The sequence below is a fragment of the Ptychodera flava genome, chromosome 4, assembly GCF_041260155.1.
Source record: "Ptychodera flava strain L36383 chromosome 4, AS_Pfla_20210202, whole genome shotgun sequence".
In the NCBI taxonomy this organism is placed as follows: Eukaryota; Metazoa; Hemichordata; class Enteropneusta; family Ptychoderidae; genus Ptychodera; species Ptychodera flava.
In genome coordinates, this window is record NC_091931.1 from 20,209,154 (window position 1) to 20,229,686 (window position 20,533).

Here is a 20,533-nt window from a genome sequence, read left to right on the forward strand (position 1 = left end):
TGGTGGCACTTTGGGAGCATTTTTTTTCGGATTACACATCTTCCTCTGAAACATGGTCTTCTTGCTCCTCAGTAGCTTCCTATAGTTTTGAAAATTGACTATTTTGGTTTCCTGGCTTCCCTTTCTACTGCATGGTGAAATGGCTACATGCACCCCACCAAACATCATGCATATCTCATGATTCACATTTGATTTTGACAAGCTGAGAAGCTAAAATAAGCTAAATAATATAGTTAAATTTGCATATTTGTGTTTTTAGAGCAATTGTTGCCCTTTTTTGATCAAAACATCTATTTCTCTGTAGCAGCATGTCCAAATTGATTGGATGTGTATAGATGTGTTGAAATTTCAATATTTGTCTTTTTAGGGCAATTTATGCCATTCATGGTCAAAAAATCTGTATTCTCTGAAAGGGCTTGTCCAATTTCTTTGAAATTTGCTACACAAAAACGATTATTCATTCAGATTTATTCAGTATTTGCTATCGAGAAACTTTCAAAGTTCAACCCCCTTTGTGTGTTTTTGTGTTGGGATTTGTTTGATAGATGGCATTCTACGTAGTGTATTGTTGAATGTTAAAACATGTGTTGCTGTTGTTTTTGAGGCTGTTTTTTGAGAAAAAGAATTGAAAATACCTTTTTAAAAGCAAAATAAGACATAATGACTTGATATGTTGTTTTATCATTATTGACGTGTTTCTACTTGTTCACCCATTCTTGCATTCATCATTGTAATAAAATACTGTGAAAAAAATGAAGCTGATGTGGCCTGCATCTGTTTACCTTGATCTTAAAAGGCAAATACAACTTTCTGTCTTGACAACCATACCATAGTTTCAATGTTTTACCAAGTGTACCTGCTTGGTTTGTACGCAGGAAACAAGTAGAAAACAGGTTCTATAATTTCATAATTTTCAAGTGATCAGAATACAAAAGTCCTGAAAAGATAAGATAATCACAACTTCCAGTATAAGTGATACAGTCACTCTAAATGTATAAATTAAAATTAAAAATGTGCCGGGAGGATGTACTAAAAAATACAGAAAGTTGCTTTCTGTCGGTAAAATCTAAAAAAAATTCAAAATTTTAAAGACTTTTGCAGATTTTTTTTACGCCTTTGTCTTCTTATTTATTTATTTTTTATTTTGCAAACTAGTTTGAAGATTTTTTTTTTCCTAACTTTCTGCTCTGAAATTTTTTTTTTTCTGTTTTTGACCACCCCCCTCCCAAGATCTAATGGTCCGTCCCTTCATCACTGTCCTTTCTCCGGATTTTCTGAGACGTGTTTATGAGAAGTTTGTCAAAATTGGCCAATCTGTGATCTGATTTTAGTATTAATTAATATATTTCGCATGAAAATGCAAGTTTTATTTGATCCCTGAGAGGGTTTGCTCGGCGTTGATTCCATCGTTCAAAGTTCTCTCCATATCAATCATTTATGATGGCCAAGAACAATAACAACGTGAACAATAGCCACTTGCCATTCCCTCACACCCGTTCACGCATTTACATAAAGAGATGGTACTTCCTTTGAGTATGCATGGCAAACAATTTTTCGTGAGTATAAAGTGATGTAAGACAATGGCAGTGATTTGTTCAAATTCATTGCATGTATAGGACCGTAGTAGTAACTGCATGTGATTTTGTTTGCATGATTTCATTCAAAATGAATGACTGACGGTAAAAATCAGATCCATTGGACACCCCTGTTGATTCTACAATCTCAATTTCTTCGAAAAAATAATTGAAAATAGTTCTATTATAGCTCTAACTTCCGACTGATATTGCATCGAAAATTCTCAGATTTCAATCAACTCGACCGGATAAAGAGACAATCATAAATATGTATACTTTACGTTCGTAAACATATTTCGATGTATCGGAAAGTGTATGCGGTCGAAAAACCAACCATACGCTTACAAAGAACCACGGTCAATCTTAGACAAAAGGCAGGTGTAGGCTTTAAAGAATGTAAATAAGAAGGTAAACTTTCTGATTGTATAAACTAACCTACCTTATTATGTTATTGTATGTTCATACCTTGTCGATTGAAATGGTCTGACTCAGCCTCCGTCTTTGTCGATCGATCTACCAAACACATTTAGGACAATCAACCATAGAATTTCCATGTGATTTTCTAGTATCATACACATTGTATTATACTGTCTTTCATAGGTTTACTAAGGAAAATTGCAGTGTCCTGATGAAGTACAGATTATGGTCAGACGGGAATATTTGCTCTTGGAACCCAGAGGGTGGTTTTGAGTTATTCAAAAGGGACCAGCTGGGGGAAATCATGGTGCCATCCGGCAGTCCAGGATTTGTGAAGCCAGTATTTGACTGGAAGAAATGGAATTATTACAAAAGAGCATTGAGGAATCAAGCCAATATTTGACAACTACTCAACAATTGTCCTGGGAACAGCTTCTGATGAAATTGAAAGATCCACATGCGTACAACCAGGTGATATGCATAGCGATTTGCAGTACTTCAGAAATATCAGCAAGTGGAACAAGAATCACCTGCAACAACAGATGAAGAAATGGCTGCTATGGCAGACCTGCTACAGAAAGAGAGAGTGTGTTCTGAGGTAATTTGGTTTACTGTTTATCTTAAATTAATTTTAACAAGAATCATAATGTGACAGAGTACATTCAGATACTACTAATTCACCAACTTTTGAACCGTGTTTGTCAATAAAGTAATCATTACAAATCAGCCAGTTTGAATTAAACCTATCAAGTTAAATGATAATTGTAACTTAGGTGACCCATGTTTTATGAATGTACAAATTTAATATAAATCGTCAGTGATTTTGTTTCCACTTTGTCTCATACAATTACGTGTGGTATATACACAATAAATTTTCGTCAGCAATTTTTTCAACAGAAAAGATTGAGCACCAAATTTATCAAACACACACATAGGCCTGGAACAAATCCATCATAGCTGCTGTGCCTGTGAAAACAGTAAATGCACTAGGCCGCTTTATTTCATTTTTATACTTGCCCAGAGGAATAACGTGGTCGTGCCTCTTGTCAGTTTGACTTCCCATAGTGACTCAAATATACTTAACAGAGTTCTCCAAAAGTGATAAGGGCAAAGTGCCATGATGTCAGTTTTTGTAGACTTTTGATCGGATTCAAGCTCAAGTAAAGCAGCCGGTATCCTAGCGAAGACATCACAGTCACAACCCCTCCCCCTTATTAACATTAATGATAATTGCTAATATTCAGATATATTTATTATTATTCTGCCTTAATTGGCACTCATTAAACGGCAAGCATTTGGTAAGCTATCTAAGCAAGGAAAATTTTTTATTCACAGGGAAATACACAAGGAAATAAAAAAATAAACACAAAAGACAACAGACAAGGGTTTCCAACTGAACATCGATGTCATGGTTGCAGCATTTGTCAAAAGGAAGCTAGTTGTTGGGAAGGTTCAGGTTCTTCAAGGAGCAGATATCACATATACGTCATATATTGATCAACTGCATGGAATATGGAAACAACATGGAGATGTGTGTACTTTGCCTATTGTACATGTCATTTCTACATTTAACTTTACAAAATGTGGCAGAATACCATCGTACGCTTAAGAAGAAATAAAACGAACAATATCTCACTGACATGTCAACGCTGATTAACCTTAGGAGATCATTATCGGATGTGTCTATTATATTATTATGTAATATGCTGTTCAAAACTGCTAATATCGTAACAAATTTGAAATGTTCTGGTGGCGTTCAGAATGAATTGTTTAAGTACTTCAAAACATGTCGCCAAATATTTCTGATATAATACACATACCAAAGTTCCTTTCAAGTGCCTTGACAAGTAAGAAGGGAATTACTCAACCAATATCATGACCTCACGTAATGAATAAGGGTGACCTCTTCCTTCCGATCGCATCATTTTTGGACGTACCAGCGTATGATATCGCGAACGAGACAATACGGTACGTCTACTACAAACACTGGAAAACGGATATGCATGTCTTCTTATAGCATTTGCTGGGAAGATGCACCTCGGGTAAGAGGCTGAGTTGTGATGAAATTAAATAGATGTTCAAAGATGCAAACAATCGATTTTGTGTTCTCCATATTATAGACTTGTTTCGTCAAATAATCTCTTTTCAAAAGCCTTTCATTTGCTGTTGTTAAATTCAGCCAGACCCTATTCCAGTATTTTAGGCAACAACGATTGTTAATATTTAATAAATTTCATTTGACAGATTATTTCAAATGAAATAAGTTAATTACATTGGTTACATCAGTTGTACGTCGTTTTTTAAGATTTTAATGTTATTGAATATATTATTTCTACTAAAGATGTGTAATTGTACTTAGAACGTGAACATTTGTTTTATTGATAAAAAAGAGGAGTGTCCCTTCATTTCATATAGATGGCGATACAAATCTCGGTAGTTGTGTTTTTACAGGCAAAGATCATCTTTTGTAGACTTATTTTATAGTCTCTAATCAAAATTAATTCTGATCACCAGAATGTTGAAGACTCAGATCTCTATGAGTATTGCCATGAAGATAATGACTTTAATTTTATAGCATTAATCTAATGAGTATAATTAATTGAACTTGGATTTTAAAGTCGCTTTTCAATGTTCAAGACTTGAATGTTCAAGCCTCCGACCCAACAGAGTGGAATGTACTTACTTTAATGTCAAAACTACATATCGCAATACATACACTCACTTGAATGTTTAAGCTAACTCACTGAGTGGACTGTACTTACTTGAATTTTAAAGCCATACATCAGACTCGCTTGAATGTTCAAGCAACTCAGAGAGTGGACTGTCCTTACTTGAATTTCAAAGCCACATATCACGACACATGCATTCGCTTGAATGTTCAAGCCAGTCATCCCCATGTGTATGGAGACTGAATACTTGTCAGTGAATATTCAAACCTCTGACCTCATAGAATGAAATATAATTGCCCGATTTTGCAAGTCACAAATATAAATGTGTGCAACTGCTTTCCGCACACAACAGAATTGATCAATACACTTCAAATACATCGTATGTTTAAAAATTTAGCCAAAACAATGAAAAGGCTCAATTTCGACTGGAAAGGCTCAAATTAAAATGGAAACAGTTATGAGTTCTTGGTAATGAGGGTTTAACAGAAGTTTTTGACTGTCAATATGGCGTTCGTCAAGGATGTATTCTATCACCATTCTTGTTTTCTTTCTTTATCAATGATATTTATGAAGAGTTTAAAAACGGCCCATGGCTAGGTGGCTGCTCACTTGGTATTTTCGAACTTTTCTATATTTTATTTGCTGATGATTTAGTACTGTTGGCAGAGAGTGCAATTAAATTGCAAAGACTTCTCAACCAAATGGAAGTTTACTGTAGAAAATACAAACTTACTGTTAATCTTAGTAAAACCAATATCATTGTATTCAGAAATGTTGGCCCCTTAAGAAACTATGAGCGTTGGTTTTACCAGGGAAAACATGTACGAGTCGTTCCATATTTTAAATATTTGGGTGTAGTATTTTCTTGTAGTGGTTTGTGTTGTGTGTAAAGCCTAGGAAGTTTTAGCATCCCAAGCATCTGAAGCACTTTTCTCACTGAATTCAAAAATTTACTTTATCAGTAATGAAGCTATGCATATTTGCTTGAAAAAGTTTGACACAAAAATACTGCCCATCTTGAATTATGGATGTGAAATGTGGGGCTATATAGAAGGTTACGACATTGAAAAGATTCATAATAAATTCTGTTAACAAATATTAAAACAAAAGAAACACATTTCAAATGCAGCAGCAAGAGCAGAACTTGGAAGGTTTACTTTACGAGCAATGAGACTTTATAGAATTGTTAAGTATTGGCTGAAACTTTTAAGACTTAGGCAGGAGTGGTACATTTATCATGCTTATCAAATACAACATTGTATGGCAGAAAGTGGTAAAAATTGTGGGCATTAAAATTAAAAAACATTCTGTTCTCATACGGTTTTGCTGACAGCTGGTAAAATCAAGGTTTTGAAAATGAAAGAATGTTTTTATCACTGTTTAGACAACGCTGTATTGACGTTGACCTACAACATTGGCATGAACAAGTTCACAACTATAATAGATTAGCCACGTATGTTCTTTTCAAAAGTTCACCGTCATTTGAAAACTATTCGAATGTCAAGATGAAACCCATTTTTAAAGTCACAGTGCACCTCTTTTCGCATCTCCTCACATCCATTAAATATTGAACATGGCTGACACGTAAAAATACCAAGAGATCAACGTGTATGTTACTGTGATAATTTTTCTGTAGAAGATGATTTTCACTTTTTGTTGGTTTGCCCGATTTACTCTGATCTCAGAAATGTATACTTACCTTTCTATTATTACAATTTTCCTAGTTTTGATAAATTTATTCAATTAATGCAGAATGATGACTATTCCATCATTCGAAATCTTTGTAGATTTGTATTTCATGCATTTGAAAGAAGAAACGACCGTTTAATGTAGTTGTAATATGTTTTTCTGTAATTCCTGTACATTTGATCTAAATGTATATGCTTTATGCTTGTTACGATTATGGCACAAAGGGCCGGTGGCCTAAGGTGTGAATAAAGATAATTATTATTATTATTAAACGATTTACAGTTTTGAACCTGTCGGGGAGAGAGTCACCATAATGTGTGTATCAGTCTTTCTGTATCCACTCATTTATTCACTGCTAACTTATAAAAGACCAAACTTAATGTAATGCAATTTCGTACATATCATATTAACGTGAAGCTATCGAGCTGATTAGATTGCGGTGGCGTTGCTCACGTAGATAAAAGTCATTTTCATAATCAGTTAGTTTTTAGCCAATGAGCAATTACGTAAAGAATGCCTGAATCGAAATCGTAGACTGTCGACAGTTTCTTGTGCCTTTTCCTCTTATTGGTATTGTCTGTCGCACATGGGGGGGGGGGTTCGCAAGAGCATAGCGCTGAAGGCACGAGCTGTGAATGCCGCAGGCATGCCGCGAGTGCCCTGTGTCTAGCTAAGGACTTGCATTTATGCCTCGGCATTTCTCATCCCTGTATGTGCGAGATACTACAGCAATAATAGAAAAAGAAAGGCAAAAGGGACTGTTGACAGTCTACCGATATCGGGGAGACAAGATTAATTTGGATACAAATACTAAGTTTCGGGGCATGTTATCATAGGGCCATGCATCAAAACAGTCTCCACCGAATACATCAACTTCACAGGCTTGCAGTATCCTTCTGCATCAGTATGCAGAAGATTCGGTGGATTTAGCATGTCAGCTTTTATTAGCAACTCTCATTAATTATTGCGAGTGGAACACAGCACGGTTACAGAACTGACGATGTCATAAACACTGAATACAAATAAAGAGGTCGGGTCTTCGCGGTACTTAGCAGCAAATACATTTGAAATAAAACGAAACCAATGTCAACGTACTCGTTGCTCATCATCCTGAACAAAATCGAGCAAAACGGAGGCTGTCAGTTGGGTCTAATAATCCAAGCTTGCTTCGTCTTCTATTCTCCACCAGAGACACCTTTTATGAGGTAATTATTAAAAGACGCGCGCTGTCGCTAGTATGCAAATATCAACTCAGTGAAAACTTTCCGATGAAAGCTTCCACCTTTGCAACACAAGGAACTCAGTGAACTCGCTGTTCGTTATGTGTATAACGTTATTTGCTTGTAGGGGAACACCGATTTTCTGTTGGCGTCCGCTTGTAAGAGAAAGAAATATGAATTCATTTTGTGATTTAAAAGTTTCAGTATTTTATTTAATTCACTGATTCTCGTTATGGGATACTAAATGACAGCAAATTGTCTAGAAACGTCTTGAATCATACTATCAGATCAGATTATCTTAAAGGTATAGTGTCACCTCTTTCCAATTTTGCCAGTTAGAGGTGGCCGCTTTTTAAAAGCAGCGCCCTCACATGGGCATTTTGAATACCAAGGAACGCCCCTTTGACCATATATGGGCATATTTAGATTACAGGTGACTGTATACCTTTCATGTAACAGCGATTTAAAGCAGCGACGTTATCGTTATGTTTGTGTGTATATGTGTGTATGTGTATATATATACTATATATATATATATATATATATATATATATATATATATATATATATATATATATATATATATATATATATATATATATATATATATATATATGCATCCCTCTAGCACAGGCTCAATTGAAATTAGTTGCTCGTTAGAAGTGACAACTCTGCATTAATTATTACTGATTATTATCGGAAGGGTATTCGGAACTGCGCCTAAAGGTCGTATGGGACCCACACGACCAATGTAAACACTGTATCCAAGTTGGCGATTGATGAAAATTAACGGCTATTTATCATAATGCGAATCGTAAAATGTAAATGCTTCAACTATGTTGATGTGCTGCATCTAGATCGCGTACTGTTTGCAATGTATTGTTTGTAAAAAAGAATGTCGGACAAGCGCAGTTCTGAAGACCCCTCCCTTTTAATTGGGTTAACATTGATTGACGATGTGTATCATCGTCCTAAGACTAAGACTTTATGACCTATTTTCACTAAGCACATTTTTCAAACATTAACCATGAAAATCTAATTGAAACTTTTCGTGCTATAAGTAATACGTGAGCTTTCGTCACCAAGTGTTACAACAGAAACGTCAGGAAAAATAAGTCTGAGCGACTAATTAAAGTATGTGAAAACAAATCAATGATCAAACTATGAACAAAATTTAACATACACTTAAAAAGCTACTGATGCATCAAGAAGAATCTCTACTCTATCCACAGTAAGTACGGACATCTTGTACCATCTCCCTAAAAGGGCACACACAGAAAAAATGAAGTAATTAACGGGCATGGCGCAAGACCAATCTCCCTTTGTATAAAAACAAACTACTCTCTGCAACCTGGTTAAGTAAATACCTGCTAGTACAACAAACATGTTTTGATGATCTGCAATTAATATTTCAAGATTGTATGATCAATAGTTGGAACTTTATCGAAGATTGTAGGACTACTACTACATAGAAAAGAAACTCTACTCTATCCACAGTACTGACATCTTGGATTAACTAGCTAAAAGTGCACACACAAAGAAATTACATAGAATTGAAGGGCATGGCGTAAGACCATGATTGACGTCTATTTTAGCGTAGGAAAAATAATAATCCATAGCAGTATAAAATACCTATGTTTGATTATTTTGAAGACACAATACTTCGAAATAGGCGATATGCAGTAAAAAACGTGACCTAATATAAAATTACGGTCGACAGATAAAAAAAATTGAGAATTGTTGGCTACATCACGACAAGGCGTTTCAATATGAAAAGCTAACCTGCGAAAAGTCAAAACCACATAAACGCTTCAATTGCACTCGTGCTTTTACCAAGAATATAAGGTTTGACACATTTTTGACTCAATTCTATAAAAATGTTCTAGAATATAAAACTATAATGAATCATATTAAAAAAACAAAATTGAGAGTCCTTGATATACTTTTTTTCTGCAATAATATCCAGCATGAATAAAATGACATGTATCTTACTAGCAGTAGTTAAGTGCTTTTAACTTGCCTGAACATGAATCAAACCCGATACATCCAGCATCTGTGTGACAACACTTTTTTAAAGGGCACATTTGATGCAACGCTTAACGCAGCTTTAAAAATGTTAACATTTTTCAAGCTTTTACCTTCGACAGATTATTCGTCTAGAAATGCCTTGAATCATACTCTTTAATTATGTTAATGTCACGGCAATGTCCAACAGCAACGTCCTTGTTATGTTTATATATTGTGCAGCCCTCTAGATAGATTGATTTCAGATAGTAAATAGAAATTATTGGACTCTTCAGAGTCTTTGAGGTGACAACTCTGGATCAAAACCGTATAGTTTAAGGGAGATAGTCGTCGGAACTGCGCTCAAAGGTCAAGGTCGTATAGGACCCATACGACCAATGTAAACATGTCATGGAGTTGGCGATTGATTACAGTTAAAATATGTTTGTCATAATGTAGGACTACATCGTAAATTTCAATGTTGCAGCTATGCTGATTTGATGCATCTAGATATCGTGCATGAACTACTTTGTTTGCAAAGAAGAATGTCGGACAAGTGCAGTTCGGAAGATCCCCTCCCTTTAATTAGATTAACATTGATTGACGATATGTAATAGCGTCCTAATAGACTCTATGACTTTTTTAATCAAGAGCACATTTTCAAAAGTTAACAATGAAAGTCTAATCATGAAACTAGAGACTGTGAAGATTTCAGTGCTAAAAGTAATGCGTGAGTAATTGCTACTCTCTAATACTTTAGGAAACAACGACCGACGAGCGACTAATTAAAGTGTGCGGAAAAAAACAATGATCAAACCATGAACGAAGTTTAACATTATCTTAAAAATTACTGCTCCATCGAAAAGAAGCTCTACTCTATCCACAGTAGGTACGGACATCTTCGATTAACTAGATAAACGTGTGAGTACAGAAAGAAATAACAACAATATAGGGGCATGGCGTAAGACCAATCTCCCTTACTATTAAAATAAACAATGCTATAAAACCTGGTTGTGTAAAAATGCTACTGGCACAACAAACATGTTTTGACGACTTGCAATGAATGCTCCAACATTGTATGATCAATAGTTGAAAACTAAATCAAAGATTGAAGGACTACTGTTTCATGAAAAAAATCTCTACTCATCCACAGTACGAACATCTTGGATTAACTAGTTAAAAGGGCACACACAGAAAGAAATAACATCCAATAACTGAACACTTCAAGTACCTGAAACTATTTGTTCATTTTCAATAGTGAACGTCTGACTTTAAAACTGCAGAAAAATGTTAACAAAATTCCACAGAGAAATATGTCGGTAACAATTTCACCACGTATAAAGTCAATTTCTCACGAATAACGTCTATCTTGCAAAATGTGACACAAGCCGACCTGCAGATTGACAAAAGGTTTACCTGGCTCAGTTATTAGCTCCAGGCTCTTTGTAAGACAGTTGCGATTTCGAATAAAGCAAGACAAATTTGTTGGTTTCACTAATTTCCCTACATTTACAACACTAACGTTCATCAAACAGGGAAAACTATGCAGACCCAGCAAAGCCGTGTGCAATGACATACGAAACAAAGTGAGCATGCAATGACTAAGATTCTCCACAATGCTTGCCCTATAACATTTAGGTACTAGCTCCGCTTCTGGCTCAGTGACTAACCATGGAGGTAGAAGAGAACTTTTTGCCTCCTTGGACTGACGTACGCGTGACCTAAAAATAAAGTCACGGAGGTTACTATTAAAGTAATTTTCTGTCACAGTATCAACCGATGCGCGATGGTCAGCTATTAGCCCTACAGCCGGTATGAGTCCTCGCCTATGACTATGCTGTAGCCGTATTACAGCCCTGCCACGCAGAGAGGAGTAGCGCGTGAGTAGAAGCCAAAGAAGTAGCCTAGGCCCTTCTTTTATTGTACATATGGTCTTTGGCCCTTGCAAACTTTGCAGCCACCTAAGTCTGTGTACGGTGATTTGTGTTCGTCCACAGTGTTTCCCTCTATTGTGGTGCAGGGTAACAGTGTGAACGGCACATGTACACAAAGGTCCACACAGCATCAGAAAAACATTTTTTTCTCTTTAGAGAGGAATTGAATGCATACAATTTACTGACAATTGGCACCTAGTTAAAGCTTGTGGCAACTTCTTAAGAACACAAACGGATCCTGAAGCATTTCCTCTAGTATTAACAATCCATGTAGGCACAGATCTTGTCCATGATGTAGGTGAAATCATAGTTTTTTCACTCGATGGATTACACTATGTGGATTGGTGGGACACCATGGAATTTAGTTTTCTTTTTTCGGCCCAACCACGTGTGTTGCAAATTTGATTGTAGTGTTATCTTTACTGAACTGATATAACCGGTACCTACTTTAACAATTTAATGTCGATTTGTTGCAGTTCTAGCCCCCACCCCCACCCGCAACATCCCCTACGGCTTCTCTATATTTTCGTCACGAAACATCCGAGTTTTAGCGTGGCGATTGAGTCATTTGTTGCATGGAGCTACCGCTGTTGTTGTGTCACGTCACGGTGAAAACATATGACCGAAGTTCGGATTTTTCGACTGCTATACTGTACAATATATTCAACGTTTCGATGTAGATGAATGTTCAGTCACGGTTCTAATGTATGTCACACAATTTCTGTATCGTTTGCTGTCTTGTAGCGTCTGATCTCAATTAAATCCACCCCTATGTTAAAACCCACTGAGAAGGAACTCGGCATGTCGTCTCAAACGAAACTTTTTAGTATTGTAACAGCTTTTTGTAGTTTAAAACATAGACAGTAGAGGGGACTTCCCTCTATACTGTTTGTTTAGAACTACTATTATATAGGCAACATGATATCTGATCAGTAAATAGGCCTAGGGGTAATTACAAATGCTCAGAACCGCCATTTTATACAATCACATACGTGCTTCGTGAAAGGTGTCAAACATTGGGCTGATCGAACATTTATAGATAAACATCGAGAACAATAGTATGTGTTATAATCCCAAGCAGGCCAGTTTCTGTGTGGGGAAAAGTTGGAACAACGTATGAAAAGTTGACTTCTTTACCTACAAAGCATTTCAATATTTTGGAATTTGCCCCTACCCCTCAGCACAAGACAAAAGCTACCGAAGGTAGCCAGAATTATTGTATTACAGCTTATAGGAGGCATCCTAAAGCAAAATACTTTCTCAAAATGACTTCAGACGATTCATCTTTTTCTGCATTATATTGATAATCGTTTCTAAAAGAGGTGATGTTGCGACATCTAGAAATGGTCAAATATGCACAAACCAGCATGAAAAATGTTTCCTTGCTTAACTAAGATTAATCAGATCTTAATCTATCTTTCACACACAGCATTCTCTCTTGAAGACTGTATGCGTGTCTGTGATTTCAGTACAAATACGAAGCATTTCCTTCATATCTTGCGCTCTCTTGAAGGCATAATCGTAGTTACTGAACACTCCAGTGATGTGATCCGCCCATTGGCAAACGTCGCGTTCCTTTTCTTTATCAGTCACGCCGACATCGACAATGACGGCAGCCGCTTTGTCTGGATCAATGTACTTCTTGAGGAACTTTGCAAGCCCCGAGTTGCTGTTTACAAGGACCGGTATTCCCGCTGCCACGGCCTCCAAGCCAAACATACCGTAAGGCTCGACACGAGATGGGACTAGGCAAAGATGGCTTTCCTGTAAGGCAAATTTGATCTGCTCCATTGACCATTCGGCACCAATTTCCAGTCCAAATAACCACTAGTGACATGGTCGTTGATGTAATCATGTGCAGACTGTATTTGCCCTTCTTGAACACCGGTAATTTTCCAAACCAAAGGAGACAAGGTTGGCCTCGATTTCTTTATACCGTCTGCACTCTCACTCAGGCCACGTGCGATGACATCGTATCCATTCAAATGGGCCACATTACCTATTCTTCCATATGTAAGAATCTGAGGTTGGCTTTCAGTTGATGGTTTCTTGATTGTTAACTGAAAGAATGCTTCGTCAGGCATGGGTAGGAATAGCTCATGTTTCACTGATGTCAGCATGCTGAACTGGTTTTCAAAGTGATGGTATACACGTGGTCCAACGGAGAAAACAACATTTGATCTACCAACATCGTTACAGAGGATAGCTTCCTTCTCCTGCACTCTCGTAGGTGTAAAATTGTCTCTATTGACTTCAGTGTCTTCCGGTAAAACATGGTTGAAAAGGATCACTTTCTTACCCGGGAAGCATTCTCTCTGTATATCAAGTGCTGCCTTTGAGGTTGTCGTTAGATGACCTATCACAACGTTGACACCTGGCATGTGTTTGAGTGATGGATAGTGGTACGAATGATATTTAGTCAGCCAGACTAGACTTGGTTTGTCGTCTGTACCTTCATCATCAATTGGCAGCATGAGTTGAACTTCCTGTGATGCTGCATCTTGCTGTTCTTTCTCGTTTGCCTCAATGACTGTAGCGTGTACCTTTTGACCCGTTTTTGCAGCGAGGCTAGATGTAAGTCGGTGGATGGCCGCTAAGCCACCTTTCTCATTGCTCCACTCGTGTCCAACAGTAAGAACACTGCTGATCCTTTGAATAAACAAAGCATAACAATGTAGAAGATGTCAGAAGCAAAGGGACAAACCGTATAAAGTGATAAAATAGCATGATCCGGGCGAATGAAATGACTGTTAATGTGCTGAAGATAATATTAAAAAAATTATATACCTGTTACATCTTGATTCTGGCTGACTTATATCAAGGTTTGCAACTGACAGGTTCAGGACATTATCTGCAGCCGTACCATCTTTTGTAGATTTTCCTAAGGATGAAATAGCAGTAAAATTGTTATGGTCTGTTCAATTAAACACGAGGTAAGTGTGTAAATGCACATAAAATGCCACACTAACTATAACATTAATGTAGTTAACTTCAACGTATTCCATATATACTCCATGGTATCTTTACAAAATATAGGACTGAGGTAATTTACATCAAATGCAAATGTACACAGCTCATGTTTACAATATTTGTTTCATCTCCTCATGTAAATGTTTCTACTACCTAATTAGATACTTTATCTCAATGCCCCATGTAAATTACAATTTTCTGAGATTTAATGTGTATTGCTGACGACATTTCAGAATCTTACCTACGCCATACCACAGTTGGAGATCACAATCGATCACTTCCGTAGCACTTCTCTCGCAGATAACCTTTGCCTTCCCTTCCCTGATCGCGACACATCGATCATCTGTATCTTCTGATCCGGGTAATAAATCTCCTTCATGATGACTTGCACACGGACACTTGATGCATACTTGATATGTCAAGTTTGGGGTGTAGGTATCAATTAGGTGCTCCAATTCCTTTTCAACTGCACTCCTCACATTACTCAGATGCCGTGCCTTAAACCCTCCTCGATTCTGTGTGCCTGGAATGATAAGTGCATTAAGCTCAATATCTGATCCATCCTTGCATAGGGTTACATGGAAATCTTCATTCTCGATGAATATGCGAGTTCTGTGTTTTCTGAGGACCATTGCTTGGTTAGGCCATTTCTTCAAGCAACGGACTACCAGACGATAAAAAAGTCCTTCGGGCAGGAAATTTCCATGAAAATGGAAATAAATAGGAATACATGATGTGCTTCCAGCCGGACAGACGGCACCATTTTTCCCCGAGCATCTCTTCGTAGGAGGCTCGGTAAGTAGTACACGGTGTATCGACGTTTCTTTCTGGCATCCTGAAGAGAATGTCGTACATTTCCATTGTTGCCAGAAGAACTGCCTTGTCTTGCAATCGATCATGACGTTTCAGTAGATAATCCAGTAATTCTTCGTGTAATCTGCCTTCATGGTGTAACTCATCAATCAGGCTGCATACTTTGGGGGGAACATACTCTACTTGTTCCTTATAAGTCAAGGACTGATTGATTAAAATCGTGAATAGATTGACCAACCATACGACGTCCAAGATTATGGTGTCTTTCAACTCGGGTATTGACGTGAAGTGCAGTATTTCTCCGACGCTATGAAAAAATGCCAAAGCATCGCTTATTTCTTTTTTTGTCATTTCCAACTTCTCTCCGATCGCCTTCGCTTCTTCCAGAGCTATCTTCTGTTTTCGAAGCTGCCTCATCGACAATTCCAGCCGTATCCACTTCACTGGTACCTCTCCCAGGAAGAAGTACTCCATGGCGTAATCTTGTATACACTTTCGAAGTTTTTCCATCTCTGAATCTTTGTTCCTTGATTTGTTGTCAATAGCAATCATACCAACAAGGTGAGCATTAACTGCCTTTGTAGCGTTTTTCCTCAGGTGTTCATTGATTTCTTTTAGACGTTTCCTAGCCTCTTTTTCAACGTCTGTGTCCTGAGAATCAGATTGGCTATTACCCTAGAAGTCAAGCAAATGTAATTTGATCAAGACGGTATGATAGAATCACTTTGAAAATCTTATAAACACATATGAGCGTAATGTGTACGTAATGAACCGAGGCGTTTGATTAATACTAACACTGCTTTAAAATAGCTATTCAATTTGTCACCAGTTTTTATCGATCACATCATGCGAAAGTCCTTTATTTGAAGACCGTGGATAACTGAAACCTGGCAAACAAAATTCAACGCGTTTGAGAGGGAACTCAGGGCTCTCTTTCGATTATCACACGCAAATTTGTACAAACTATCTGCTACGTATGAACTATTGACACGGTACATACGCGTCACACTCAGTCATCGTCAACATTTTGTTCGTCAACATTTTGTTTTGAAATATTTGTTGCTTAAAATCTGTAACCAGTCAAATCTTTAAAAAGGGTATTTCAATAGTTTATTGTGTTTGAAGGGCATTTAAATCACAATGTCGTCGTTAGAATTTCGCATGTTTTGAGGAAAGGGGATTGACTCAAACGCAGTTAGTTTCGTTTGCCATGCGCGTGTTTTAATTATCTATGGCGCCTTATCGAAAGTTGGTGTGTTGATCCTTCTAAGATTAGACAGCTCACATTCAATTAGTCTTTAGATGACTTCAAAAGCTTCAACACAGCAAAGAATTACAAGATTTAATGTTTCTATGCATCAATCTATTCTCAAAAGCCATACCTGCTGAAGAAGGTCTTTTTTCGTTCCTAAAAGGATAACTGGAGGTGCAGATGTGATTACTTGTTTTCCATCTGGGCATTTCATGTGAATGTCAGATCCAGGTTTGACATGGGTATGTATTGAATTCATCCAAAAGCTGAGGAAATCTGAAGCAAAATGAATGATTATCAAAGCAACTTGTAGGAGGATGCAGGTGTACATAATTTTACCCAGAGAGCCAGTCAAATGACATAGCGATAACATTACCTTAATAAGTTTACATGTAGTCTACCTCAGGCCATTGTATAAGAACAATGAGATCAGAAAAGGCGACAATTTACTTGGTATCTTCGGAAGCTGTCCCCAAAAGCGAGTAAATTAATATATTTCAATGACTTCAAATATCACCATTGATACGAACGTGTTTACAGACGTTTCAAAATATAAGATTGCATAATTCACAGAAATTTTGCCTATGATGGCAAGATTACGTACTCTTTTCTTTCCACTCGTCTTCAACACCAGATGTCAAAACATCATCAAGTGGTTTTGTCAGGTCAGTCACTAGGAGAAAAATAACTCGATCGCCAAGAAACACCTGTGAAAGAAATTGAGAGAAACGAAAATACCCTCGAGAAATTCACAAGGGGAACATTACATAAGAAAGACAAGACAGGATAATGATGGCAGATATAGGATAAAAATAAGAGGCGTGGAAATACTGAAAAACAGAAATACTGATCAAGGAAAGTATTGAAATAAATTCTTTTTGTTTTTAAACCAGTTTAGTTAAGTATTTTTAACTTTTGGAACATAGAATCACCTGCGTCTATAGGACCACATGGTCGTTTTCAATTTTCATGGTACTTGAGAAAAGCAATGTTTGTTGAGAAGCTGAGACCGTTTTAAAGTCTAGGTACTTCGATACACCAATAAAGTTTTATCTTCTAGTGGCATATTTATTTGACAATTATGCTCTTATGTTGAGGGGAAAATTCACACATACACACCTGATGGGTTATATAATAAACGCTTTGTCCTGCAAAATCCCACAAGCTGAAGTAAATGTCGGGTTCGTCGACATCAGAAGCTTTTTCCAATCGCTGGCTTAGTCTTGCTTCAACATCTTTAATTTTTTCTCCTTTTAACTTTACCGCATCTATCACATCTGCAACTTTTGCTGGGACTAATTTGCTTCTTTTCCTCAAAGACGTCGATTTTATCTTTGCCACTCCATGAATCAAAACATCTCCGAGTATCTTCTGTGTTTCCTCAATGATTTTTGACCTTGGTATATCTTTTCACCACTCTCTAGGTTAGAACGATACTTGCAATGTTATGACCGTTTAATAATACCGTGGTTTCAATCGGTTTCGAACTCACAACTTACGGTACCCGGTCACCGAGAAGCCACAGACAAAACCGCTCGGCCAAATCCTCAATCTCAAAAAGATTGGTTCAATAACCGAGCTAAGATGTTACAATTTTTCTGACTGCGACCCCTCCACACGCTGTAGAGTTCGTGAAGCACTCACGCTCGTACGCTCACTATCACACACAAACTTTATCGAAGCGAAGCAATGAATACATCGCTTAAACTGGGCGAGAAAGACAGGCTCGGGGGACAATTCTGTCCATCACCGGAGCTATTAAACCAGGGTAGAAAATACGGTGGTTTCAATAGGGTTCGAACTCACAAGGTACGGTACCCAGTCATCTAGTGGAGAAGCCTCAGACAAAACCGCTCGGCCAACCTCAAATCTCAAAAAGATTGGTTCAATAATCTGTGGCACTTTGCAGCCACTCAATTTTCTAATTTAGGTATTACATTAGAAAATAGAAATTAGGCTAATAATCAATTTTTAAACGTTTCTTCAGGTTGATGAAGCGCAGTTTGGTTCTTTTCGAAATGAACAAGTTTTCAACGCTGATGAAATTATGAGAAATTGGTAAAAACCCTTGTGAGGATGGTACTTTGCGGCCAATATGTATTTCATTTCTAAACGTCATCGTAAATGCAAGTTATCTTAGAAACATGCCTATTTTTATTTATGTTAGGTAACTCTGTGCAGTGTGGTGTTTACCTTTCAAAACTGCAAGTGGGAATTGGCGACTGCAACCTAATTTCCAATTTGCCACTTTTCGATTTCCTATTTGAGTTTGGGCGTGGTCTATGCTAAGGAGAGGCGGAGCATGAGATGAGCTATCATGACATCTAGATTGATACATGTTACCTGTGGAAACGCAGCTATCTGTTGGCGAGGTAGCGTGCGTCGCTTTGCTGGTCATACCCCGCCACGGCGGGGTTGACCTTTTTATGACCCGCATAGCGACACACGCTACCCCGCAAACAGATAGCTGCGTTTCCACAGCTAGGTATATGTCTAAGCATTCCCGTGAATATTACGATAAGGCTAATTGTAATTGAGTTCGCGGCCTAATTACAAATCAGCCTGCTCTTCTACGTTTTTTGGAAGTATTTCTGACAGAAATGAAAGGATTGACGTCATTGAATTGTTCATTTTCTCCACTGTTATAGCATTACATGCCCATACAACTACTCGGGTGGCAAAATTAGATTGATTTAGATTATTTTATTCAGTCACAGGAAGTTGTCCTATCCTGAAATATCATGCCAGTCAAGATAGTCAACATCGAGACTGTTAAGTTGTTCAACCTCAGTTCAACGTTGAACCGTTGGCTGTCTAAATTGAGTTGCCAACACACAGCTGTGATCATCTGCTGAGCAGACACATCAGCCGACCACCAAAAAATCAACTCCTCGAAGTTCATAAAGTTGGAACATTGTCTGGCAGGAGGTCAGACTTGTAGTCAAAACAATGACACCACTACCAGATCCAAACACTCCACGCTTGCTGATATGCACGCATTTTCATGTTATCTCGTTAAATTAAACATAATTCTCCGACGATCGACTTGTCGCATTACAATTTAATTTACATGTAATATATGTACAGTGTCTCAGGGCAGTTGATTCCACAGGCTCTTGACTCAATGTAGACGAACTGCCAGCCGTCACTGATGCAATAGCATCGGTGATGGCTGGTGGTTTGCCTACATTAGAGCCTGTGGTTGATTTGCTTATAACTTTCACTACTGACCATGCTAGCCACACACCGCCGTAGTTGACAGTGCTTTTCGACAACGTCGGCACCTGCAATGCTCGCGGCGCGCACACCCACTGAGGTATGCAACATTGGCGTGGGACAGGTCAAGCCAAGGAAAAGAAAGTAGCAAAACGTTTAAGAAAACATTCAACACGCAGAGTATGTTCATCATTTACGTCAGGGGGAATCCCAATAGACCACGCCTAAACTCAAATACAAATTAGGATTTTTGATCGAATTTGCAGTTTGCTTTTGGACATGGCATATGGCCATTCGGACATCGATAAAGTGAAATGCGATTTGACAAACGAATTTGGAAAGTTAAAAGGAAAATAAAGAAATATTAGCTGAACAGAATTTTGAAAAAGCAAAATTCTGATTGGCCGCAATGTACCATCCTCACAAGGCTTTTTACTTATTTCTCACACTTTAACTTGCGGCAAAATCTAATATGTTTAGAAAAGGGCCAAATTCGCTTCATCTGCTCGCCTAAAATATTTGAAATTTGATAATTACCCTTCATTCTGTTTTTTAATTATATACCTAAATTAGAAAATGGACTGGCCGCAAAGCGCCACGGATTTTCAATAACCAAGTAAAGTCGAATGCCCTTCGATTTCACAAGTGCCTAAAAACGCATACTCAATCTGTGGCACTTTGCGGCCACTTCATTTTCTAATTTAGGTATTCAATTAAAAAACAGAATGAAGGGTAATTATCACATTTCAAATCTTAAAATAGGCACGCTTCTAGG

At 37.6% G+C, this 20,533-nt stretch overlaps 2 protein-coding genes across 2 annotated transcripts; both read right to left on the reverse strand.

The window, feature by feature from the left end:
* Positions 1-12,026: 12,026 nt before the first annotated feature.
* On the reverse strand, positions 12,027-15,236 carry LOC139130443 (uncharacterized). The gene is made up of 3 exons (XM_070696236.1): positions 14,719-15,236; positions 14,295-14,388; positions 12,027-14,156 (listed from the first exon to the last, which is right to left on the reverse strand). Exons 1-3 carry the CDS (start codon positions 15,107-15,109, stop codon positions 13,253-13,255), a joined length of 1,389 nt encoding a protein of 462 aa, XP_070552337.1. The 5' UTR covers positions 15,110-15,236; the 3' UTR covers positions 12,027-13,252.
* Positions 15,117-17,912, reverse strand: LOC139132154 (uncharacterized). Its single transcript, XM_070698544.1, has 4 exons — positions 17,662-17,912; positions 17,147-17,249; positions 16,673-16,818; positions 15,117-15,965 (listed from the first exon to the last, which is right to left on the reverse strand). Exons 3-4 carry the CDS (start codon positions 16,799-16,801, stop codon positions 15,117-15,119), a joined length of 978 nt encoding a protein of 325 aa, XP_070554645.1. The 5' UTR covers positions 16,802-16,818; positions 17,147-17,249; positions 17,662-17,912.
* Between the last annotated feature and the right edge of the window lie 2,621 nt (positions 17,913-20,533).

Excerpts from the sequence above, each read along its gene's own strand:
- LOC139130443 (XM_070696236.1), bottom strand. The coding sequence starts at position 15,109 with ATGGTCCTCAGAAAACACAGAACTCGCATATTCATCGAGAATGAAGAT. Across the intron at positions 14,389-14,718 it reads CCAACTGTGGTATGGCGTAG|GAAAATCTACAAAAGATGGT; the intron begins GTAAGATTCTGA and ends TTTCATCCTTAG. Across the intron at positions 14,157-14,294 it reads CCAGAATCAAGATGTAACAG|GATCAGCAGTGTTCTTACTG; the intron begins GTATATAATTTT and ends GTTTATTCAAAG.
- LOC139132154 (XM_070698544.1), bottom strand. The coding sequence starts at position 16,801 with ATGAATTCAATACATACCCATGTCAAACCTGGATCTGACATTCACATG. Across the intron at positions 15,966-16,672 it reads AAAAAGACCTTCTTCAGCAG|GGTAATAGCCAATCTGATTC; the intron begins GTATGGCTTTTG and ends CTTGACTTCTAG.